Source organism: Rhea pennata, chromosome 1 (assembly GCF_028389875.1).
Source record: "Rhea pennata isolate bPtePen1 chromosome 1, bPtePen1.pri, whole genome shotgun sequence".
NCBI lineage: Eukaryota > Metazoa > Chordata > Aves > Rheiformes > Rheidae > Rhea > Rhea pennata.
This window is the reverse complement of record NC_084663.1, coordinates 39689876-39716259: the sequence shown is the minus strand read 5'-3', so window position 1 is coordinate 39716259 and position 26384 is coordinate 39689876. Positions and strand designations below refer to the sequence as shown.

The 26384-nt window shown below is 44.3% G+C and overlaps 1 protein-coding gene and 1 long non-coding RNA gene across 2 annotated transcripts; one reads left to right on the top strand and one right to left on the bottom strand.

The window, feature by feature from the left end:
- Nucleotides 1–713: 713 nt before the first annotated feature.
- On the bottom strand, nucleotides 714–19003 carry KCNMB4 (potassium calcium-activated channel subfamily M regulatory beta subunit 4). Its single transcript, XM_062567739.1, has 3 exons — nucleotides 18665–19003; nucleotides 11287–11414; nucleotides 714–1205 (listed from the first exon to the last, which is right to left on the bottom strand). Exons 1-3 carry the CDS (start codon nucleotides 19001–19003, stop codon nucleotides 1037–1039), a joined length of 636 nt encoding a protein of 211 aa, XP_062423723.1. The 3' UTR covers nucleotides 714–1036.
- LOC134136041 (uncharacterized) lies at nucleotides 18938–26025 on the top strand. The gene is made up of 4 exons (XR_009957413.1): nucleotides 18938–19062; nucleotides 19840–20003; nucleotides 21677–22309; nucleotides 25804–26025. It is a non-coding gene; the product is annotated as an uncharacterized LOC134136041 (long non-coding RNA).
- The last annotated feature ends 359 nt before the right edge of the window (nucleotides 26026–26384 follow it).

Below are 26384 nucleotides of genomic sequence, written 5' to 3'. Positions count from 1 at the left end.
GATCGTTAACACAGGTTAGGAAGCTTCGACGTTAGCCCGGGCTGAGGGACTCGTTTTCCCGAGCGATCCGCGCGGCTTTTCTCCTTCGCCGGCCCCGCAGAGCCGCTTCCTAGAGCATCCTCTGGGAGAGGCTGGGCTGCCTTAAACGCCGCCGCAGGAAGCGACACCGCCGTTCACAGCCACCTGTAAGCGAGCACGCAGAAACATCGCTCCGCAACTTGGAGAAAATCCCCAGTAAAACTTATTTAGGTGGAAACCCTTCAAATCCAGTCCCTGTTCCTTAAAGCTAGAGAGTGTTTTGGCAGAGGATAACTGAGTGAGGACAAGAGAAGCTGTAGGGACTGAATACCACTGAGGCAATAAAATTAGATCCGGTATTTAATCACTCTTTATCCAATAAACATGAAGTTTGGGGTTTTGAGAGAGTATTTCTAAGAGATCGTTACATTTCTTCACAGTGAGCAGTTGATGATGAAGGTTTTTGTTTAGACAGAAGTTAAACTTTGAATTTTAAAGTGAAGTTCTATACAGTGAAAAAAAATCCCTCCAAATCAGCACAGTGTTATTTTTATCTTAAAGCTTTTTTAAAAAAAACAAAACAAAAGTAAAAAAAAAAAAAATCAAACAACCAACTTCCATTATTTGGAAATACAGTCTATAATAACGTTAAATATTTAAATATTTAATATGAAACAATAGTAAAGATCACTTTGCAGAGATGAAATTGGGGATTTTCAGAAACCGTCTCTCAATGCCCGGGTAGCTGTTGTTCAAGAGTAGTAGAGTACGGCGCGTTTGGTACGGCGTAGGTTCTTTCGGTGGAGTATACTTATTTATTGTCACAGCAGAAGCAGCAATGAGCTGACATTTCGTAGGGTGGTCTCCCACGACTAATCCTCAGGCAACAGCAGCTCCACGATCAGCTGCGACACTGGAAACAAGCACATCTGGGCACCCCGGAGAAGCGCAGGTGTGTCGAGTTTCCCCGCTTGCGACTTCCTTGCAACTTTTTCTTTCCCTTCAGCCCCTCTTCTGTTTACGCATGCTTCCTCTTTTTTATTGCCTCCGCTTTCACAGCCAAGCTCTTCGCGCAGATGGTCAGGACCACGATGAGGACCCCGACCACGAGCGTCACCAGGGGCCAGAGGAAGCAGTGCAAGAGCACAGTCTCGTCGTGGGTGCGCTTCAGCATTACGTCATCCGGCCTGCAAGGAGGAGGAATGGGAGAGGAGAGAGAGGAAAAAAAAAAAGAAATAAATCAACTCGACATTGCTAATTCATCATAAGTGCAAGGCATCTGCCATGAAAACAATGAAGGCATTTTATTTGCAGAGGTGTTAGAAAATGATTAAGTGGACTGCTCTCTTTCATTCATCGCTTTTGTTTGCCAAGCTATCATCAGCAGTCACGGCAGGCCACTCGAGTATTTCATTTGAAGTGTTTATAGACCAAAAAGTTCATTCAAATTAAAAAAAAAATAAAAAAAGTTAGTACTTCAGGTCTTCTTGGGGTCATGGTAATCACATACAGCAGTGAGCGATACAATATCAGGCTGACGACTGAAAAATCGCTCAAATGAAAACATACAAGATAGCAATTATACTTATCTGCCTCAAATGGCATCAGAAACTGCTTCATGAATTTAAAGTGCAGTTAGGTCTTCCCTTTCAACTCTGAGTTTTGCTATATCCATGGGGCATGGGGAGGGTCCTGCAGAGAGTCTTGGCTGCAACCTGGATCCGGACAAGGAGCCAGCCTTTTCCCTGCACTTCAGCACTTTCTGTGCATCTGATCTGATGGTTGGAGCTAGCATAGCTATGCCAGCAGGCAGGAATAAAACATATGCCTGGAAGAACTTTTCTCCAGCTCTAAAGGATCAGACTCTCCTAATTCAGCTCCTTCCTACCGGATGGTAATTTATCAATAAGCTGTGATTTGGTACTGAAAACAGCTACCCTGCAGTGGACTTCAGTACGCTCCTGCAGTCGGTGGAGAAGGGACGCTTTGGGAAACTCCCCCTCAAGATCTGATCCCCACACCTGTGCCAACAGTAACAAATACATATTCACATTTGGGTCTGCGACCGATTTATTCGTCCCCAAGGGGAAACGGAAGGAGGGTGCAGGAGAACAGCAAGGTGGAGGAGGAATCTCAAGAGGCTTGGAAATTCAGCTGGGCCAAATGTCTGCAAGATCAGGTGTCCATCTGCCTCTTCCAAGTCTGAAAGATTGGTCTGGAAATCTGATGGCAAATTTTCCTCATGTCTGGTTCTTTCTGCTTTCCCTGCAGTTTTATAGAGTTATTAAATCAGTCTCTTGGCATTTGCACTTTTCTGTTTTTTTCCCCCCATCTAGAGCCAGAGACATGTAGCTTGCTGAAAAACTATCTGTAAAGGAAGGAAACAGAACTTTTTCAAATTAGGAAAAAACACATAGTCTAGACTCCTACTAGCTCTCACTTCAGCTGAACATTTCAGTCTCAGATCGCTCTGTCAACACAACCCGATGTCCCTCAGAGCAATAAACGCCGCAGCCTAAGCTATGCACAGCCTGGCTCCTGGGAGCTAAGCTCGCGTTAAACTGGTGCCTGTGGGAACAGACTCGTGCCCAGCCACTACACCCCTGCAACCACGGTTGCTCTTCGCTAACCAGAAAGCGGCACTAAGGAAACATTGCCTGTGGGGGAAAACGGGGAGAGAATAAAATTATATTAATTTTATGCACACAAACTCACCACTTCATGGCATATGCATGATAGCACGCAAACAGAAAATGTTTTCACAGGAAGAAGAATATGGCTTTCCTTGTTTTTACCGGCAAAGAGACCATGAACAGTGTTCAACCCTCTCAGTCCCGCACAGAAAACCCCCCTTAAACTAAACTTCTTCTTGTGAGCGAATACTAATCAGAGAGTACAAAAATACAGGGAAAACAAACAAAATAGAAAATCAGAGTCAATTAGAGAAAAGAAAGGGTGATTAGAAAACATATGTGCCAACCAGAGCAGCAATAAATTATAAACGCTCATTATAGGTAGGAATTTAACTCCTGCATCTCAGTAATTTAAAAGAGTTTCCTTTTTGGAAAAGAGTCAGAGGCTTACAAAGACCCTTAGTGAAGCTGCAGGATGTGTGCTGTTTTTACATGGATATTACCAGCTGCAGCAGGATTTTCTGCGTAATTCATGCATTGCAGGAGGGAACACAGCGTTTTACTGCTGCCTTTCACACCTCTCTTCAGGGTACACGTATGGGCCTGGCCACGTCCCCCAAAACTACTTCCACTGAGTAACTACTGGTGCCGCGTTTAAGAAAGCAGACGCCCTTCTTAATTCAAGGAGAGAGAGCGGCACTCCTGGGGGGTGACCTGGGAGAGGGAAGAGCTCAGTCATCCTCCGGGACGATCACTCCTCTGCTGTCTCACCAGCACGTGGCTGTCAGCCACCAGGATGCACAACCACTCCAAAATCAGCAAGGAAGGCAGGGATGGAGACCACAGCCACAGGAGATAACAGAAAGCTGTGGTCTCCTCCCCCACCCCCCCAGCAGAGAAGAGATGAAGGACAGCATTAAGGTGGCATTTGCAAAAGGCAGAATGGTGCAGAAGCAGGAAAGACCATGCAGGCAGAGAAACAAGCATAGCAAAAATACTCCAGTGACCACCAGTGCACTGCACACTGTACTGGACTTGCAAACTGTTTGAGAAAGTAGTTGGAAGAGAGGCTGCAGGGGATGAAACTTCCTCTGCAACAGAAATGCTGGAGCCCTGGGAGCCATGCAGCTCTATAGGAAGTGCACTGCAAACTTGGAGAGGTCATCACAACCTCAAAGCACTGGACTCTGGGAATGAGACAACTGGATTCAACATCTTTTTTTTCACTGAATGCTTTATTCCTTTGAAACAGAGGTACAGAAACAGAAACTGAGTACAGAAACTATCTGCCTCAACAGCCAGGACCACACCACATGCACTATGAGTCAAGAAGACCGTCTGGCTACGAATCTGAAGAATAAACACGTTTTCATTTGTTTTCAGATGCTTTGTGCCAAACAAAACATGTATTTTATACTAGATCTGTAATCTCTCAAAAACAGAATGAGGAGAAAAGATATTGAGTGGGAAGGGTGCTGGGATCAGAATCAATCAGATGGACTAAATATAGAAAAGTCATCAGTGATTAATTAACAGGTTATTCTACAGAGGCTGGATTTCACTTCTTCCAGGCAGTTTGTTTTCCTCATGAGACTGGAAGAACTATCCTCCATCTCCTGAAGAAATTATCATGCACAGAAGAAACTGTTACCATAATCATGGTAGTCTATGAAGGAATCTGTTAGGCATCCTGACAGAGGACAGAGGACAGCAAAGCAGCTGTCTTTGGAAATCTGTAACATAAATACCAAATGTCTGGGGAAAACCCTCAGATAACTTGCAAGAGATTCTGCAATAAAAAATGAAGGATAAGAAATAAAATCTGCTTGTAAAAGATATTCAGAGCACTACACAGGACTCTGCAGTCCTCTCCTGGTTCATGGGCTGTAGCCCAGCTGCTAGAGCAGCTTGCTGCAGTATATTCTGTTAGCAGCACTAATATTTCATTATTAGAATGGAGCATTGCACCAATTCACCTTAGGGTTCAGGGTGCTTTGAAACAGTTCTGTTATTCTAGAGTGAAAATCTTTGGCTTTTGCCCCGAGGCATATGCAATAGGAAGGGAAGTTATATTAATTCAAGAGAACTACTATGCATATTTTTGAATCAGAAACATGGACACAAAGATACTTGTCTTGGCAAGCACAGGAGGACAGTGTCAGACACAAAGAGAGGAAAGCAAACTCACTGGCAGTGAACCATTAAACTTCTGTGGCCCTACACAGTTGCTTCTGAGTGCTGATATAATGATAACAGTTGAGCTGTGAGATGAGAGGACGCGGAGCCAGGCTTCAAAAGTGGAGGCAGGCTCCCAGGGCTGTGCTGTAGATGTTCTGTAGTCACAAAGGAGAAGACCAGAATTCAGAAATCAGATACACGACTGGGCATTTAGGAGAACATGCCTTTTAACAATTATTACCTACGCATGAAACAGAAACCAGAAGCACCAGGAAAATAATGCAACCACCAAGGAAGGCTAGATACACATCATAGAGGAAGAAAAGTCTAGATGAAACCTCCAAATTCCACCTCTAATTCCATAATTTTCATCAGCAGCTGAAACAAGATAAGCAGGAACATGGAAAGGAGCCACAGGGCTGCTGAGGGAAGGCAGGAGGCAGCAGACGAGGTTACAGAAACAGACAGAGAGAACAAGAGTATGGTGGTAAGTAGAAGAGAAAAAAAATGTAAGTAATAGGCAAACAGCAAAACGAACAGAGAGAGGGCTGTGCTTCCACAACCATCAGAGAAGAAGAGAAACACAACTCCATTTTGGTGCAGTGAAGACAAAGGCCAAACAGGAAAGAAGAAATTCATTTTTGGCTAGTCTTTTTGGTGTTGATCAGTTCAGAGTCTGTTTTTTCTCGCGCTGTCTGCATCCCCGCTCTCCACCAAAATGACAATCCATCTCCTCGGCGGATGGCGTTAGCACCAGCAGCGTCGCGCTGCTGCTCCTCGGTGGGAGCTGCCCCCGGAGCGGCAGCACGTCGGAAATCAGGTCCGGGCCCTGGCCCTGGCCCACCTGAAAGCCGCAGCCTTGGTCAGGCGTTTCCCCGAACGTGGAAGATTGCACTTGTCTCTGAAATATGTTTTGATGTGGATCAGGCATCCCTCAGGAACCGCTAGGTTCGGCGGAGGGGGGACAAACCAGCAACGCCACCGGAGGTCACAGCGACTGGGCAGGTTATCTGCTTGCGGCGGGTGAGGCTCTCCCAGCCTCCCATAGCCCTAGTTAGCTAGCAAAGCCAAGAGAGGTAAGTATTTCACAAATTCCTGTTTTCAGGCTTTCAAGCAAACAATCCCTTTCCTTGGGAAGAAAAATAAACAGCTAGCAGGACACCAGAACACAGTAGCGTACATGTTTCTGTTTTGCACCGCAAGATGGTCATGTACTGAAGTCACACCCACTGAAGTTTTGTTTCCTCTTTTTTGATACTTCTAAGAAGATGACCTGCCTGCTCCCAGAGCCTGAGGGCCTGTTGCTTGGCTTGGAAACAGAGGAGGGGAAGGTGCCCCCCTTCCCAGAGAAAACACCCTCACGACAAGGACACAGCTTTGCTAGAACTTGTTGCTTTTCCCCTTGAAAATCGGCAAGTCAAACTAAAGACACTGCCTTTTCCCTGCATTGTATTTAATACGCTGATCTTTGCTCGACGTCCTCCGTTAACGACCTCCTCTCGAACACGTTGACCAGAAGAGCGGCACACGTCGGCTATGGGCCGTCCCCTGCTTCTGGCGATGCTGCCAGCTCTCTCCGGTCAACGCAGAGCCCCCCGGGGGGACGGACCCAAATTCCTAACGCAGGTTACTGGTACACACCAAACAGTGGCAGGGGCGAGACAGGGACCTGAGGGGGGGCAAAGGGAAAAGAAAACCCTAATTTGTTCAAGCCGGGCTCCTGCATCAAGTGAAAAGAGGAGAGAAGGTGCCCTGGGCTGGTCACCCCGCGGGAGCGGGTTAGTCCTATGCAGTGCACGCGGCTGAGACCTGGTGGCCCATTAAGGAATAAAATGCCAGTGCCCAGCAGCTTCCAGAGCAAAGAGGAGGGGGAAAGAAGGAAAAAGGAAAGAAAACAAACCCTCCAAATCCCACACGCAAGCCTTTGACAACGCCGCCAGCTTTCCGGGCTGCGAGTCCCGGGAACGCACACCGCCTCTAGCAGAGGTCTCCACCTGAACGCCGAAAACAGACTCTTCCCTTTCACTGAACAGACGATGAGGGACGGAATTTTGACTTCATTTTTAAAAGGTGAAAATAGCATTAATTTTTAGCGGGACTCTGAGCTCACGGTTGTGACCTTATGGGGCTCTCACCAGGGCTAACTGGATTAGTTGTTGCATTATACAACACTTCACCATTATGCACTTCCAAGCTGTTCAAAGCAGATCCAGAATAAAGCAGGCCTCCATCAGATGCTTTGGAGAAACCTGCCACACTGTGCAATTTATGTGGCAGGATGGGGGCCAACAGTGGCAGAGAGAGAAGACAGGCAGGTCTATCTTACAAGTACTTCTTTTTATTCAAAGCAAACTGGATTTAAGGATCTTTGCAATCTGTATATGCTTATTTTGCCCACAGATATTCAACATGCCTTAAACTTCACTATGACAAATACTCATTAGCGTTTTTTTTTTTTTTTTTTCCTGTTGTTGCAAAACACAGCGATGCCCAGCTGGGAGCCTAGGCGCAGGGACGGTGCCTCCTGAGGCTGTGCTCTTAGCAACAGCAACGTCCTTTTCCTCTCTAGCCTGAGTACAGCTCCACAGGTGACGCAGCAGAAGCAAGGATAAGAAATAACACAATCTTCTGATTGGAGGGAATTAATTCAGTAAACTTAGTAAAGTACTAAAAGCAAACCAAGATTCCCATGCCATCCTTCATAAATGCTACCAGGATGCCTTTTGCTTCTGCAGATAATTATTCCCAGGGAAACGGTCCGCAGGGTAACCTCAGCAGTGTACGAATGGCTGCTATTCGTGTGACAGTGCTCACTCTCCAAATCTCAAGCGAATTTGTGCGCAGCAGTCTGTGCGTCCAAACCTAGCGAAGCACAAAGCACGGCTGGTTCATCTGCTGTGGAGAAACCACAGCACGTTCCTGCCACGCTGGATGAATGCCGAGCAAAATTACAGCAATGCCACGTAAACGAGACATGAGTAAGAAATGGCTTGACACGCATCGCTCTGCCTGTCTCTGCAAATGCAGGAGCACGGCGTGAGACCGAGGGGTCCGAGCCGATGGAGCTCTTTGTTTCTTTCTTTTTGCTGCTCTTGCTGCTGTTGTCAATGAGACCTTTAACCTGAAGAAATAAAGTGACAGCGTCTCCGCCACCTGGCCGTTCCCACAGGCCTCCCTCCCTGGGACATGCAGATGCGACCCTTGTTCCCTGCGGCCAGCGGTAAGCGTGCAATGCACTTAAATCCCAACTTTTGAGAAAATGAGGGCCCCTAGAGTACTCAATGCAAGGTCCACAAACCGAGAAGCACCAGAGCTTTGCAGCTTCTCAAAATGTTGGCAACAGACTGGAAATGTTTTCTTAATTTGTCATTTATTTTGTACTCCCAGTTAGTAAAAGTCGGATTCTGCTGGGCTGGTCTCCTTACAAAGCGGGAGTATCATCATACCAACAGGCTCCATAACCAAAGATCCAGAAAAGCAACTTTCCCATGCAACCTGCACCGCTCGACTCAAAGCTAACCAGGGAAAAGTAGGACACTAAAGATAAGTGCCTGCAGTGGCAAAGCAAAACCTCCACTTTCAGCAGTTCTCTCTCACGCTCTCTCTCTTTCTCTCCAAGTTAAGTTGTGCTTCGGTTCCCTACAATAAATGTTGGATAGCTAGTTGTGCTAGGCCTCTCTACTTATACTACCAGAGAATGACTGAAATTGCCAAGTCCGCTTCTCACCTTCATCTAAATTTGAAGAGCGCAAACTGCATTGCTTTTTTAATTCTGCTGTTCAAATAAGACTGTTGAAATGGGCCCCACCGAACAAAACAGAAGAGATACATAACAGTGAATTCCACATAAAGTAGTGATTCTGAGAACATTACTAAATTAAGTTTCATAAAGAGGAAAAGACGTTAATTCATTGCCCAAACATTTACCTAGGATTCTGTTCTACTATTTCAAGAGATAACATTAAATATTGCAAATGCTACACTTTCTAAGGAGCCTACGACCATCTTCTGTTTTATACAGATTTATGTAAAAGAGTTAGTTCTTCCACACAGTCCAGAAAGCACTGACTGAAAATGTGCACGCTTCTGTTTTGAAGTCAGCAGATTTTCCCTTCAGTTCATGTTTTTGCCTGCTTGACAAGCTGTTTAGTTATCATAGCTGTAAAAGCGTACCTAAGCAAGCACATTCCTAGTCAGCAAGACTTGTATTTCAACACTCATTCCTATCTCCAGAAGAAAATAGATGGCGTACACATTTCAGCTTAGACTACCTTCAAGTACATTTGGCAGCAAGCCTTGCTTCTGCTGTATATAAATTGTTGTATGATCAGCAAAAGGCAAAGTGTTTTAAGGCTGCCATAGTGTTTGGCAATAACATTTAGCAATACAGGACACAGCAACGCTAGGGAAAAAAATGTGTCTGAGAGCTGCACAATTCTTTTGAATCATCCCAGATATGTGGCTGATGCTGGACCGCATGTGACCTTGCAATAAATTTCCCTCCACCTCATCCACAGATGTGGCGCGAGAGCCACCTCACGCAGCTCTGCACAGCTGCCGTGGCAGTGCCTGCCCCAGAGCACACCACCCTCAGCTCCTCTGATAATCCATGGAGGAATTAGACACCTCAGGGCATGTTTCGTCTAACCTATATTTGGTATTTATTTTAGGATAAGATGAAATGCGCCTATTTCTCCCCAGTTCACAGCAAAGACTGGCCATGCTAGCTTGGATGAATTTGGTCTGTGATGTCCCTTGCAGAAGATGCCGTGTGTCCAACAGCCTTCCACTCCTCACTCATGCAGCAGCTGCCACAGGTCTCAGCAGTGCGGTCTTGGCAGCACCTGCCAGCCCAGCACAGATGAAGCCATCGCTCTGCTCCGGTCTGTAGACCTAAGCATTGGTACCATGAGCACCAGCAGCCCCCAGCAAGCACATTGCAAGGTCTAATGTCAACACATGTCAGCGTGGTAGTATAAACTAGTGCCCTAAGTTTCAGCCTCTGGTGCCCAGGTCCAAATTCAGTGGGCTCTCGATGATGCTTCATTCAGTGAGAACCAGCTACAGTTTTTGCTGCAAAGCACGATTGGTTTCCCTCTGGAAATGGCTGCAGAAAGACCTGGCCAGGAGAGAGCAGACAGTCATCCTGTGAAGGCCACCTAGGTCTGTGGTCTCAGGGGGGAGAGGATGAAAATCACAGCCAGCCTAGAACAAACCCAAAGCCTTCTCAACAGCCAGGAGGTTGTCCCAGGAGAGTCAGGCACCTCTTCACCTGCCACCCTGCCCCAGCTCCTCAGTACTAGCACACACTGGCACCACATTTTCCTCCCTGTGATCCTTAGTAAATCCAAGTATCTGATGCCAACACTCCCAAATGGAGCCCTGGATTGGATCAACAAGCACTGTTATTTCCACCTAAACCTCCTTCATCTGTATAACTTCCAAGTACTTGCAGGATGGGACCCCCTTCTTCCACTAGGTCCTGACACTACAGACATTTATGCAACTTCACTACCCAAAACAGTCTCCTCAGCTCTAATAGAATTACTCAGGCTGATCAGATTAAGCACATGTCATACGCTTTCAGATTTGGAGACTAAATCCCACAAAACCTTGGCTGATCTGGAGATCCTAGATATTTCCTTCCCACTTGCCAGTCAACATGGACCTATCAGCACATTCATTGCTCTTTTCTTGAGCTCCTTCCAGCGTGCCTGCATGCTGCAGTAACAGTAAGTTCCAGCCACCACGTCACCTTATAGTTCCTGATACACCATTTCCAGAAAGAGAGACAAGCAGGAGACGAGAACTCCCTCTTCTTCCCATTTACAGAAGGAAAAAAAAAACACACATAACCCTCGATATGCACTAAGTCACAGCACAACTGGTAGTAAAAGGAAGAATCAATACAGAAGTCAGTTGCTTTAAGCTACAACTTTCCATTCTGAAAGCATGAATAAAAAGTGGTAATTCTGCAAATGTTCAGTTTTCGTATCTGATTCATTAATCCCCTATGAATACAATTTCCTGAGTAGGTTTGTACTATATTTATTGGCCTCTTTTTCCTTCAGGGCCACATGAACACAGTAGGATTTCTTTTCCCTTGGGGGAATGAACATTAATATCCAAGTCAGCAGTTTGCCATCTGAGTGTTGGAAAAGAAAACAAAGATGCTTTTTTCCCATGGAATGGCATGTTTTATGCAAGTTTGCCAAAGTTTTATATTTTTGCTTCAAGTGGTAAAGATGCCTTTTTGCTTTTTATGTATTTTTCATTAATAGACAGAACTGTCTTGCAAAGTTCTGCCCTAAAGCATATATGCTAGACAACACTGCTGCATGTTTATATGTATATACATATACGTACATACACATACATATTTCAAACAGAACCAATGGACAGCTGCTAAAGAGATGCATAAATACTTCTGCCTGTGCAAATGTAGGTGATTACTTACCTTAAGTGCTGGTTAAAATAGCAAGTAAATGGTTGCGAACCCACTTTCTCTTTCCAGTATTTCTGCTTGTACGTGACGTTCTCAGAGTTCTCCTGATCATCTCTTGCACAGGGAGGAATGTACGAACACTGTCAAAATATGTTGCAAAACAGAGTTACTTCTACACTCAGGAACACAAAGCATCACTTTCTCTGTGTTTTCCTCATAATACTAATGTTATTAAAATGAACAAAGAATAATTAGTATAAGCTTCAAAGAAATGAAGAACAAAAATTGAGCTTGAATTTCCTTGAATTGTTAGCTACTGCTTACATGTACTGGAAAAGAAGCCATGAGCATTCAGAAACAAACTAAAGGTTTTATCATAATTTGCTCCTTTATCAAACCAACCTGTCACTTAACACCCTGTTGTCTTGCATGGTGAATGCAGAAATGATACTTTAATTTTGATGTATTTCTGGCCAGCTGCATGAATTGGATTTGAATTACTTCCTATTTTCAGTAAGGCATGCAATCAAAAGTTTTGCTTAGGACCAGACTAATAAATAATCAAAATATTCCAATAAACTTTCCAAGATGTTGATATCTGTTGGTAAAAGACAGGTATTCTTCCAGTTTTACAGCATGAGGAAACAAGCACAGAAAGCTAAATACCTCATTGTAGCAAAAAGGCTTAGTATCTGCTTCCACTGTGTAAGTCAACAAGATTTGAGCATGCAGTTCAGCTATTTGCAGATCCCAGCCTCAAACATCAAAGTCCAAAGTGATCAAGAGAAGTTCTCCTGCTGACTCAGTACCTTTCAGACTGGGCTTTTACGCATTCAGCTCTAGGTCTTGGAGAACCCACCATGCTTCCCTCCTAGCCACCAGGAATTTAGATCGGGGGAAAAAAATCAGTACTCAGCTAAATTCAGTAGTGGAACTATCTCAGTGCTCAAGCACAATTGCTCCTATCATTTTTAAGCATCCATAGAGATGATCATTAAAGGAGGTCTGGTTAACCCAAACTGAGTGATACTGCTTAACTCATCCTCACATGGTATAATGGCTTTTCCTCCACGAAGGGGCATGAGCAGCAAGGCCCAAAGTGCACATGCACTAACTTGCAATTTCTTTAAAATAGGAAGCTGCAAGCACAAAATAAGTGGCTGGGAAGGTAGCTAGAAAGCCTCCTACTTCCCAAATAAGCTGAGGAAGCAGGAAATGCTGAGTATGGGAAACCCCTATAGGGATCCCCACACATGAGGATAGCAAGGGTTTCTCCACAGCATCTAGAAGCCATAATAACAAGGAGAGATATATCCTCTCTAACCTGAAAATAAAGATCACCGTGACAAAAAGGTTGGAGTGGCTAGAGAGTGCTTTCCTCTCCCTTTTCATCTGGCGAGTTTTCACAAAGTCCTACCACGCCCCTAGCTGCTCACCAAATCAAGCTGTATGTAGCTAGATGCCAATCTCCAGCATGAACATCTTGAAACTTTGCCAATCCAGGGAGATAGAAGAAATCTCAGGATTTTATTGGCCTGATCATGTAAAACCTGACCACTTCTGTCTGCACTTTAAAATACTGTCAGTAGCTTCCATACTTTGAACTGGGACAATCTCCAAATTCTCGCTTTTTGCTGTCAAGCAGAAACTTGCCTTTTTTCACAGACTAGCACCCCTGTTTTCACATGGGCCCACATCTGCTGTGGCCATGGCACAGAGAGCTGTTTAGATCCCTGCTTAGATAAGCCTAAACAAAGATTCCTCTACTGCTGACAACTGGAAAAAAAAAACACAAAAAACAACAACAACAAAAACCAGCACCACCATTCTTCAAACAAACAGAATTCAGGGTTTTTCACATGCCATTATTTCCATTTTCCACAATTTTCTTTGGCCTGCAATGCCTGATACCGTACCTTGGAAGCACGAACCACATTCTTTTTCCCTTGTGCCCCCCAACACATGAGCACATCTGTTCAGCAGCCCAGGAGTTGTCCATCTGAATGGACAAGCAGCAAACTCTAAGAGCCTCTGAGGATAGACCCATCACACAAGGCTTGTGTCAACTTCACTTTTTTTTTTTTCCATCAACCCCCGTGCTTTTACTTCAGTACAACGGTATTTCTAAAAAGAGTTTGTCAGGGCAGGAATTCTGCTTGATCTGGAAGATGTGAAAGGGCCCACAAACAGCTTCCCCAGTCACCACTTCCCTCTCTCTCCATGTCAAAGGAAGACAGTGCAAGGAAGCACTTGGACACTTACAGTACCCAAGGGACCTATGTCTGGAAGTTGGGAACAACAATAAATATGCTCCTTGTAACTCAAATTCCACACAATGCTTTACATAATTAATCCCAACAACAGCTGACAGAAAACACGCTGCATTCAATTCTCTCATTATCTTCACGTGAAAATCAGGAACAAGAAAGAGGTCCAGGGGCCATGAACCATTGGGACCTCACTACTTGAAACTGCTGAGACTTGGAGCTCCGGAGAAGTGGAGTGGTCTCTGCCTGAAGTGAAATTCTTGTCTTATGGGTCACCCTGAAACCATAGTGTCTCCTCAATTTGTCGAGAGCCTTGAAGCAATCCTTGAGGCCACCCGAGGTCCAGCTCTAACCTGGATTATCGCTTGCTCCACAGAGACAGCACCAGCAAGCCTGTCTGCCTCCCTGGGATGCCAGTATGGCTCCCACTAACCTGATGCTTATTTTGACTCCTCCTGGTTCACGTAGGTGGTACAGATTTCTTTTCTAAGCTTTCCAAGCATACTTCTTGGACACTTTGCTTGATCAGCTATATCGCTTTCTAAAGCACAGCCAGTATGTAGATAAAAGGGAATCGTAATGTTGCAGCTTTTACTGACATGAATTGGGTAGATGGCCTCCTGCTTTGGAGGAGGAGGAGGAGGAGCCAGTTTCTGAAAGGTTAATTCCACAGTACACTGCGTGAAATCCTACCATCAAAAAGTAAATAAATGCCAAGTGTTAAAAAGCAAGTTAGGAAGCTTGGTGTTCATTTGTAACTCAAGCAAGAACATCTATTTTCAGTGGAAGTGTCTCACTCTATATTACTTTAAAAATGAAGAATAGCACTTAAAATTAGACATTCAGAATAAATCTAATGGAAATTTTTGCAGGAGTTCTACTGGTACATGGTTCTGTAATCACACATCCTACACTATATCATAGCAATGATAAAACTATTGTGCAATTCAAATACAGTCTCAATTACACAACTCAAAATCAGTATCAAGGTAGTAATACTCCTCTTTTAATCAAAGCCACTATTTGGATAGATGACTCAGGATTCAATTCAGTAAAAATGTCAGAGAGCAGATAATATATCTTTACAGAAAGAGTTGTGTAAGTTTTGTGTCTGGCATGTGTCTGTTGACACTTCAGTGTCTCTGAAGATACCTAAAAAAAATTCCTGGTTATTCTAAACACTTCATCAGAGCACACGTTCCTCCCTATCACGGAGAAGGGACAGAGGTACGAAGCCCTGGTTGTGGTTTAGGTTCCAGTTTGGGTTTCATACTTTTCAGAGATTAATTCTTGTCTAATCCAATAACATTTTTATGAAAAGGAAGCTAGACTTGATAGGCTCTAAGAGGAACTGCCTCAAGTCCAGAAGACAACGGCTACAAGACCAAAACCAAGAAAGTCGTGAGTATGAACATACATAAAGACCCAAAGCAGAAGCAAGCCAGCGTATCAGGAGATGAACTGACAGCACTAAAAGGAAAGTCTCTGGCCTCAGCCTCCAGGTGACTTAACTCCAGGGCCGTACACCAGACTTGCCTCCTGGGTGGTGGTGAGTTATGAAATACAATCACCGACTTTGGGCTCCACAGCACGGAGAGCTCTCAGAAACCAGCTGTGCAGCAGTGAACTCTGGCATCACTGGGCACATGGTGCGGCGAGTGTTTGTGCAAAGACGGGGAGGACCGACGGCGGGGGAGGGAGGGAGGGCAGCCCGTGGTGACCGAGGTGCCTTGCAGGGAGGCCACGACCGTCTCCCTGGCGAGGAACGGTGGCAGGAGACAAGCTGGCTGTGACCGCTAGAGCGGTCTCACGGCAGCCTGCACCGTGGCAAGGACCCCCAGACCCAAACTCGCCTCACCACAGAAATAGACACCAGGAATAGGAAACTACAGTGACAAAACCTGTGATTCCTCTCACCCAACTTGAGGCAGCCAGAATAATATAAGATCTTAGAAAACACGGCAAAGTTTTCTGATAATCAGAATAAGGAAAAGCACAAAGCTAGCAGAACAAAAATAAGGAACAACTGTTTCCAGCCAGCATTCACACTTTTTTTTTTAATTTTCTGCGTCCTTGTCAGACCAGGTGAAAGGATTGCATCCATGAAGATATCTAAGTTGGTCTGATAAAAGTTGTTACCTCTCCCAACAAATCCTGTTTCTCGATATTTCTCAAGCTCTCTGAAGAATTACATGCAGGTTAAACTCCCTGCAGTACAGGGCTCCAAACTTTTGGTGTGCAGCTATTAGAGCAGGCAGGCCACAAAGTTAATTTGCTAAGTGAAGCAGGGGAGAAGAAAGATGTCCAAGTCTCTGCTAATCCCTGTTGGCTCCCATCAGTCAATAGAGAAACCCCTCTTGCTCCCGCAGACTGTACCGAAGGAGCTGAAGCTGACGGGCACGTCTGATTTTCCCATGCCTACGTTACACAGATGAACACCTGGGATGTGACTGAACCTATGGTTTCTTCGTCAGCATTTACCTGCAGCAGCTGGAGCAGCTCCGGAAGAAACACAAGACACCCCCCCCCCCCCCCGCATGGCACATTCTTGACTCCTTTCCCAGCTCCCCAGTTCTTCTGGGGGCTAAGCTTAACTCCACAGATAGAAAGGGGAAAAAAAAAAGCAAGAAGGCAGATATTCATTTTCTTTATTTATTAGGAGCTGATATACGCCATGGTAATTCTACCCGACCAAATCTATACTCCAGCCCCCCCGTGCTGTGTACGTTATCAACTCGCTGCATGGCCAGACAATCCTGACAAATTGACTTTGGAATTAATCCCCGGAAACCTTATCTCAGAGATTACTACTGCTATCAAAGCAGCTAAAGAAAGGCTCTATTTACTGAAATTTCCTCCTCTGAGACAACAATGAAAAACAAACAAAAAAAACTCCACAAATTGCACAGGCTGTACGCAAATGTAATCGCAAGCAGTGCTTCATATTTACATTTCTGGATTAATTCTGACCCAGCCCTATAATCTTTTAAGAGCCAAAATGAATCTGGAGCTGTACAACGATGTGATTATCTTTGAAAGGAAGGAAAAAAAAAAAAAAAAAGATTTCCTATGGCCAGACCTCACTAGGATAGACAGATTCCTAATACAGGTACAGCCCTGCGCAAGCCTGCTCCACTACGGAAAGCGGAAGATTTCCAGTCTCACACGCTGGGGACCTTTTTGGTAGAGTGAAGCTGCCAACCAGTTGAGTGTGGTTGTATGGTGTAATGAGCCCGAAACATGAATTTTTCACACCATTGATTTACCAGGAAAAATACCCATCCCCGGCGCCCCCCGTAAAGGGAAGCTTTTCTACAGCATGAAAGATTCTAACACCATCCCCCCAAAAATTGCTCTTTTTTTATTTCTCTCTCTCTTTTCCCCTCGAGTTAGTTGGGATTGGCTAGTGCGAGTGGGTCTGATTGCGCTCACGCAAGCAGGTGCGCTAGGAGGCGAGAACAGAAGGGGGGGCTCACAAAGCTCCTTAACTATTCATTCATAAATCCGTACGGGATCCAGATAATGAAATCACCAGACTCCTAATCTGCTGCTATAACCAATCTATTCCGGCACAAAATTTGGAAAGCTTTTGCAGACAGTAAGACTTCAGGACAAAAATAAAAAGGAGAATTTTATTCTCAATAAATGAGAATATGTCTCAATGTCTGCTCAACTAGACAGACATTAAACTAGAGAAAAAAATATATACTAAAGCAACAGCTATACATACTTCACTTCCTCTAAAAGGACAGGTTTTCCCAATGAGAACTAAATGACTTTTAGTTTTATTTTGTATTGCTTTTGCATAAGCTCCTTAAGGTAAGCAAAACAAGTGGAGCGCATTTCTTCCTATGTTCTTTTCCACTTAGTTTAATTCAATTACTACCCCAGAATGTAGTTACATCAAAAAACACATCCTTTCTACTCGGTCCCGTCTAGCAAATTAGATTCAGCTGTCAGCAATCAATATCCTACAGTAAACAACCGGCACCTAAAGGTGCAATACTCGAGCTGGAGATAAATGGATTATATTTGTAAAAGCACACAAGCACAGCTCGCTGCCAACACGCAGGCTTAGGTTTGTTTATTAATTGTTAGATAAATACAGGTTTCCAAATTTTGTTTACGGGCCTGCCCGCTGAAGCGCAGCAGAAACCCCAGCCGTTCCCAGCTTGTTTCGTTCAGCTGCTGCCCCCGCTACGGGGGACTGGCCAGGAAGATGCGCCCCCGCCGAAGGGCGCACGTCCCACCCGCGAGCCCCGGGCCCCCGCTCGCGCTCAGCACCACCTGCCCTGCTGCATCCCCGCTGCCTCTCCCCACCTCTCCAGCGTGCCCCTCATCCTGAGGGGGTTTTCGGGGGGGGGGGGGGGAAGATCTGCTCCTTTTTAAGTTTTCTGGAAACGACTAAATAAAATCTCCTCTGCTCAGTCAAAGTGCTGTAAAGATGATGTTTACTCAATGTTAAAAGCAAAAGGAGGCAAAAATTAAATAACTGCCGTGTGAAAAAAACAAAAAAAAAGCACTCTGTGATCCTACTATCCCGCTTTACTAGGAGACGCAACTTCAGATTTAAAGACACTTTTGCTCAGCCTGTCTTCCCACGGGCAGCACAGAAATTTAAAGGGGGGAAAAAAAGAAAAGAAAAAAAATAGCAGAGAAAAGCTTTTACTTAAACACAGCCATCCCCTCCGCGGGGCCCAAGCGCACAACCCCAGGGGGGCAGCTGCCATCCCGTTTGCCGAAATAAGGATGTTTTTTGGGGGTGGGGGCGGAGGCGGAGAAGGGGGTTGCTCTGGGAAGCGCGGGACACAGGCGGCGGCGAGCACAAGCCATCCATCCCTCAGGCGCGTTTCGCCGGGGTTATTTTCCCACGGGCGTTTTTTTCTCACTACCCCCCCCGCTCCCCCAACAAGGGGAAGAATTTTTTCCCCACAAGGGTAGCTCTTCCCTACGCGGGCGGGATTATTTTCCCCCGCGGGCAGACCTCCCCCCTGCGGGTGGGCTTTCCCCACGCAGGCAGATTCTTCTCCCCCACGGGCAGAGAGGGTTGTTTTTTTTTTTTTTTTTCTTTCCTCCCCCCGCCCCGGGGCGGATTCCGCGCCGCGGCCCCGCCGCGCTCTCACCTTGGGGTTGGTGCGGAGCTGCCGCTCGTCCTCGTGGAGGAGCGCGGGGGCGGCGGAGCGCGAGGTGCGCACCAGCACCTGCAGGCAGGGGTAGCGGGCCGTGCCGCGGCAAGCGGCGCCGCACGAGAAGGTGCAGGCGAAGCGCTCGCCCAGCTGCCGCACCGCCAGCACCGTGCAGTTGGCGGCGCCGCCGCCGCGCCGCTCCTGCAGCGCCGGGCGCAGCCAGCAGAAGCCCAGCACCAGCAGCGACAGGAGCCCGGCGGCGATGAGCAGGAAGCCCAGCCGCATGCTCTTGTCCTCCGCCTCCGTGTACTCGTAGGCCGGGCGGCTCCGCGCCATGGCCGCGCTCCGCCGCCGGGGCCGCGCCGTCGGGGCCGCCTGGCAGCCGCTGCCATGAGGTAAGCGCCTTACCGCCCCCCGCCTCCGCCCTCCCCATTGCTACGAGACCCGCGCGGGGCGCCGACGGCACGGGGGGAGGGAGAAAGGGGGGGGGAAGGAAGGAGGGGTTAGGAATGTGATTTCTATTTATTTATTTATTTATTTATTTTTAAGGCTGACCTAATTGAGGTGCAAGGGACAGCTTGCAGCGGGATTATCGAGCCCGGGAGATTTGCTCCTGGGATGGCTATTCCGGATTAACGCCGTGCCACGGGGGTGGCCGGCGGAGCGGGGGTGGAGGCGGAGGGCAGCGCACTCCCTGCGCTTCCTCCCCCCTACCCCATCACCACCCCCGGCCGCTTTCCGGGAGGAGCCCCGAGGGGGCGGCTGTGCGGGGGCTTTTCCCTCTTCCTGGAGAGGTTTTCTGGGGCTCCGGCTCCCACTGCCCCCCGGACCCAGCTGAAGTTTGGGTGAAGCAGGCGGCTCTGGCTCCCAGGACTTCCCTGAGGCAGACCCGGGCTGGGCAGAGCAAACAGTGCTGAGCAGCACGCAGCTGCAGCTGAAGTCCGGTCACGAAAACATTTTGCTCTCCCCCCTCCTCATTGCCACGGTGGGGAGAGCAGGGCCTGGCCGCTGGGAAGAGTCGCGCGTCTGCTCTCCGGGGTAATTTCATAATTAGAGCAGCGGTCTGCAAAACTCTGCAAAGTCGCTTAGAGAGACTGTGTGGAGTAAGAGTCACAATTACAGAAATGCATCCTCTGGAAGTGAGGAAGCAGCTGCTATTTTCATTGTACCAGGGTTGGCCTGATGTCCTCCTACCTCAACAAGACTTTTAGGTGACTCAGCAGACCATGAGGAGTGCGAGTACTCTGGTCTGTCCAGTCCGAGACCCAGATCTGACATTTGGGGAGTACAGACAGACCCAGCTGCTGAATCGTTCGTCATCGTTTGAAGATAAAAGGTAAGGAAGGTGATAACTGTCAAAATGTTTTGTGCAGGAATTGCTTTTAACAGCAAGATGCTGACCTTTAAAAAATAGCCCTAAAAGATGCCGTCTTCAAAACAAGTCTGCAGAAAGGCAGTAGAGTTGAGAAAGCGCACCCAGGTCACAAATAAACTCCTGCTATTGCTAAGCATTGCCCGCCACAGCGCCTACAATACAAGAGGCTCTCCAACACTGAAGCTCTGTAACTCATAGTTGTGTTTTTATTCTGTAGTCTTTATCATAGTTAATTATGTAGAACAAAATGCGACCATTTGAGATGATAGCTGACCCTGATGATACAGCAGACAAGATGGAACAGAAATAATAGAAAAATAGATACGGGAAATCATCCTTTCCTCCAGCCAGGCTTTCCAATCACCTCTCCACTGTAGCAGCAAAGCAGAGCACAATGTCAAACTTTGAAAAAACAGCTATTCAGATGGAGTAGTTAGTGGCATTTGGCAGGCAGGCTTTTAAGAATCCACTCTGTGTTATGACTATATATACTATCCTTGGCGGCGCTAATGTGCAGCCACTCTGTCCTCAGGTTAGTTACTGTATAGTACCCATTTCTGTTACTAAAGGTTTTCAGAAAAAGTACTCCAGCTGTAAGCCTCAGAAACGCTTGCATGTCTCAGGTTTTACCAGTGATAGGTATTTATACTAGAAACAGAACTCATCTTGGCTCGTCCTTGGCTCTGTTCACACATTCCCTTCAGTCACACTTTGCTGCTAGCACTTTTGGTGATGGAAGTCTTTGACGGTTGACCTTTCTGTTCTGTTTTTATTATACGAAAACACAAATTTTGATTGGGTAGGTTGGTTGCCTACCACCTGAATCCTCTTCCAAAAGGAGAGGGCCAACCCTGTTTTTTTTCAATTGTCTTGCATTTTGTTCATATCATTTTTACAATTTGAACACTTGATGTTAAATCTCAATTCACTTGTTACCTAGTTGAATTCTTTGCTGTCCCCTTTATGCAAAGTACTGTCAACTGAAACGAAGGCAACAGCTTGGGCGGTATAGGTAACAGCAGCCTTGAGAGTTAGTCTTTCTGGTGGTATCAAAAATCTGCATCCATGATCTGAGGAGATGGAGAGACTATATTTTAACTGGAAACAATGTGTGACATTTACCAGACAACCTCATTGCGTTCAAAGTTCTGGGCAAATACTAAGTCAGGACTGAAACTCTATTTGGATCAGTCAGAAGTGATAAGTAATCGTCAGTGGCTGGTTTGTAAGAGTAAAGCGGGGTACCTAAGGGCCTGGTTGCAAAGATTTTAGCTCTGCTATCATCTGCTGAAGGCAGGGAGTCAGCAACCCAAGAACGTGGGTTGTATCAGGAGTAACCAGGGCCAAGAAAATCAGCGTAGAAGGTTAAGCTAAGCAGAACGACATAGTTCTGCTATCAACAGTGAGGTGCAACAGTTAAAAAATTTCATTTCCACAGTTTTTTTTTAGTTCTTTCAGATTGTGGCTTATGAGCATTCTTTGGAAGCCAGTAAATTAATCCAAACACACATCACACAATCATATTTACCAGGGTGGGAAGAGCTGAATGTCTAATGTATCTGGAAACTAACTTGAGCATCTACAGAGCTACACAAAACTGAAATTCAGACTGATTGCTTATTGCTTTCTTTCAGGTCCTTCTCCATCCTGTGCCTGAGGCGCAGGCTTACCTGTGGCTAGCAGCAAGACACCTATCACTTAACAGAAGACAGTGTGCATGTTGCACGGTGAAGGCACCTCCGTCTTGGTTATGGGACGGAAGCATATCCATATCTCTAGACTGCGCGGGACCTCGGGTATCTCTGCACGCCTCCCTAGCTAAAAGGCTGGGCATCACTCACCTGCCCCACGGATAATGTACATTAACAAGACTATCTTGTCTAGCATGAACGAGCCATGAGACTGGTTCTCCGCACCAATCTCTGTGTGAGAATTACTTTGTGTAAGCAAACAGGCAGAGGGCTGGAACGAGCTCCGTGAGGCCACGTGCCGGTTTTCTTGTGATAGTGGCCCAGAGATGGTCCCCGTAACACCTCTCACAGAACTGTCTTGCAGTCTTCCATAAAAGCACCAATAACAAACTAAAACATGTCCTTTTCAAATCTACTGTCACAGTATTCTGTGACACCCAACAGGAAACAGCTTGGACTTTGAAGGCAGGAAGATCACATGTAGCTGGCAAACACACCATGGTGAGGAGAAAAAACCCCAACCCTCTATCCAAAAAAAATTGTAGAGAGAACTGAGGAGTAGCTACAAAATTTCAGGTATGTTCACCAGAAAGGACAAATTTGCTAACTTTGTCCAAACTAAAAGTCACAAAGGTCTGAACATTTATTAAAATGTTAACTATCAATTATTTGTCTTTGCATAACTTCTGTTACTATTCAAGTCACTGCATATAAAGTGTTTCCGCAATATTAAATTAGCCTGAATTTCCTAAAGTCTTCATGAAATCTTTTAAGTCATTTTGGAGGATATAAGTTTAGTGACCCAAAGCCTATGGGAAATTCAGTACTTACAGTGGTAGATGTGCTTTCATTTTACTTTGTCCACAAACCTGAATTTACACACTTCATCCCACATCTCTAAGGGGGGAGGGGGAAGGGAACACTCGCACTCAGAAACCAAGGTCAACCCTACCCTCGTCTGCATCCGCAAGAGCACCTCTGGGATGCTTTCCATTTGCTCTTGATCAGGATCAATTTACAGGTGGCTGAAGGATGATGCAGCTAACAAATTGGCCCGTTTGCTGCTCTACTAAAGGTACAGGTCCCGTACTACAGGGTGCGTGCGTGGCTGTGCGTGTACATGCATACCTAAACATGTATACATAAGTAATCGTTCCAAAAAGTGATTTTTGCACAAAACTACTTTGGTATTTTCAGCAGCAAAATGCTGACATACACCTAGCTCTCATATTGACATATTAATTCTGGTAAGGGAGTATGTGAAATGTGAATGAAAATGCAGAGCCTAGGAAACAGATCCAAGCTCGGTCAGTGCTACTAATTCTGAAGTTGATTGAATCAATAGAATTGAAAACAATTGCTAAATGTGTTCTAATTTTACCTTCAAAAATAAGCTTTAACTGCAATAATAATCTGGTTTTAAAAGGTAAAATTGAATTTACTGAAGTAATTCAAACTGCAATTTTAAAATAAATAATGTAGCTTCATTTCCTCTAGTCTTTTAAATATACTTGCAAGCTTTTGGATTTGAGGAAATGAGACTATAGATGCTTATTAAGGGTAGGGAGAAACCAAAACAGCAGCTAAACCATTTTAATTCCTGTACTATTCAAATAATGAAGACTTCAGCTAACAATTCAGATTAACTACTTGCCCCAATCTGCAATCTTTACCAAAATTTGAATTCTAGAAGCATAGCTTTTTAAGCGAGAGGAAATACTGTAAAACATGAACAAATGGATATGGCATTTGAAAACAAGAGCACATTCAAAATTTCATTTATAAATAACTGCTTGTTATATTTAGTATTTTAAATCAAAAGCACTGTCTAGCTACATTATACTTAGCACTACAACTATGCATTTAAAAACTCCTTTTAAACATGTCACGTTTTCTTTCTGTCAATATCCAGTCATGAAAATACTTTCAGTTAGGAGTGAATTAAAAACTAAATGTGTTTTTTAACTGTAGGTGATAAATATCTTTAAAGCAACATTATTTAGGAATTGAATACCTGTCTTCAGCAGCCATTGCCACCTACGTATCAATGCAATATCCAGCTGACTGCTGCATAGACCCCTGTGCCTTCCAGTACTGCTTATGTCATTCCAAAGATAGTTTCAAGTTATTCTTTATGGTTAAATGGTTATGGTTAAAACAGCCTATCAGTACAGTGCAAGCATTCCCAAAAACAAATAAAATAAAAATATTTTTATGTTGAGTATTATTTTCCTGCAATCATAAATGTTGAAGTACAAAAAATATTGGTTGAGAGGAGGGACTTGCAACAAGCAAAGTGATGTAATTATACGTCCTTGTACAGATAGAAGTCAAGTCTGAATCAGTGGTGTGGGCCAGTCGCAAATCCCACCGTGCAACTGCCACTAAGCGGCTGAGGTTGTGGTCATATTCACAAGCAGTTTTAACCATGTGGCTATTGACAGGAGTCACTGGGTTACCTGTGTATTCAGTTAGAGCAACCAGGCACATGAAGGCAGTCACGTGCTTAAGTATTTGTGGCATTGGGCACCAAGGCAGAGACTAGGACAGCTGGGTGTTTTTTATTTATTTATTTATTTAGTGTTTTAAAACTCTTGAGTGTGTTGTCCTTACCTCCTCGATTCCTAAACCTGTATCAAATCCATTTTACACTGGAAATCCAGGCTAGTGGCTGTCCAGAGAAATGGAAGCTGTTTAAAAATACTGAGTTATTTAAATACTTAAAATGCAATAGTGAGACACAAATATGAGAATGTTTGTGAAACAGCCAGAAATACGAGTACTACTTCTTGTTTTCAAGAATGCTGGCTTTACTATTCAGAACTTACCTTGCATATTACATATTAGTATAATTCAAAAAGAAAAAAAAAAGCTTAAATAAAAATATTTTAAAGTAGCATTCTGTTCTCTTCCATAATTCATAGTGATAGCAGAATGGAAAAAACACAGAAAGAGCCTTAAACTGTCAGTTTTAAAAATCGCCAGTTTGATTCACTAAAACACAACATAACGTGCCGGGGTTTTCTTCCTTTCAGAGAGGGAAAAAAAGGTGGGTTTTTTTGTTTAGTTATTGTGATAATACCTGCTAAGATATGTTTCCAATTATATATGTTGTTTTATAGTTAAAACTGTTTCTCTTGCTTCAGGAATGGAAAAGGTGAAATGAAATCACAGATTTTAAAGTATCCATATAAGCTTCTTTAATCACAGGAAATAGGACAAGTGAGAGCTAGATTGTTCTTCCACTTTGAAGGAGTAAATCATCAGTTCCTTGCGAACAGCAGAGAATTTTGCTAGGATTACAACTTAAGCATCTCAAATTTTTGAGGTATCATACTCTTGAATGCCGCTGTGTCATTAAAATAATCTTTTGAAAAACTTATGTTCTCAATTTTAGTTTAATTTTTTTTAGAGGTATCATAAGGTATTTAATACTAAGAGATTTTTTTTTAATTCAACTTATCTTTCTCTATTTACTGTATCTGTTATACCTTTCAATAAGACTGGCCATATGGAGCAGAAAGAAAAAAGAAAGAAAGAATCACAGCTGATTCAAAGAGGTAAATTTTGGTTAGGAAACCCTTAAAAACCATTCTAAGGTTTCGGTAGACCTCTGTGTAAGAAATATCATATTTATCATGGAGTAATAAGCTTCTGGAAAATTATTCTTTCTTAAAAAAAGTTAGATGTATGTTTGAATCTGTTCTGATTGAAGAAAAAGTCACAATCTTTTTCAGCTTTGTTAATCATCATTTAGATTATAACCATTCCTTCTTTCAAGTTGAGAAAGCAGCTTGCTTTAAGTAATAAAAGATGATAATCAGTAGGTTTATATGTTTATGTCTCTCATCTTAAAATACATACAAAAAAGTAGAATTTAAAGTTGCTGTACATCTGATACAGAAACACAAGTGTCACTAATGGTCAATTGCAAAACATAATCTGATAAATGCCAGTAGGCTGCTTTGTACTATGTAGAGAAAGAGGTTAAAAACTTAATAATAATAATAAAAAAAAGATAAGATTCACTGACATTGTTTTGCTGTCTTTTCTTGCTTTGGTAACCTCAGGTATTCTGAAACTGTTCACTTCATTGGATGCAGCTGAATGAGAAAGAGCAGTCACGTCAAGAAAAAGGGAACTATTGAAATGGTTTGGGATTTTCTTCTTCCACTTTCGAGAACAGTGGCAATGTTTTGCAGAAACAACATATTCGTGTTTGCTCCAGTTCAGGTAGCTCAAGTAGTAATGATCATCAGATGAAACGTACTTCTACTTTAAGTGGTAAGAGACCAGCTTGGAACTGTGACCTGTTGTAAACCAAGCTTCTTACAAGTTTTCCTTCTGTGATGAATTCTTGAAGCATCCTTCTATCACTTGGCATGTTACCCAACCCCATTTATAAAAATAATTTGCAATTTTGCCTTTTCTTTTTTTTTTTTTTTTTTTTTTTGATTCAAGAGCAAGGTTAACCAAAATTTTTGGCCAACTGTGGAGAAGTATATGTATCTCATAAAATTACTTGTCAGCAGCAAAAAGACTCTGCAAGGTAAGTGTCTTAACCACTGTACAGTTTGATAATTTTAATACTTCAACAGTTTTTTTTTTTTTTCCATTTTCATTGTTGAAGAAATAATTTCACAATCTCAAA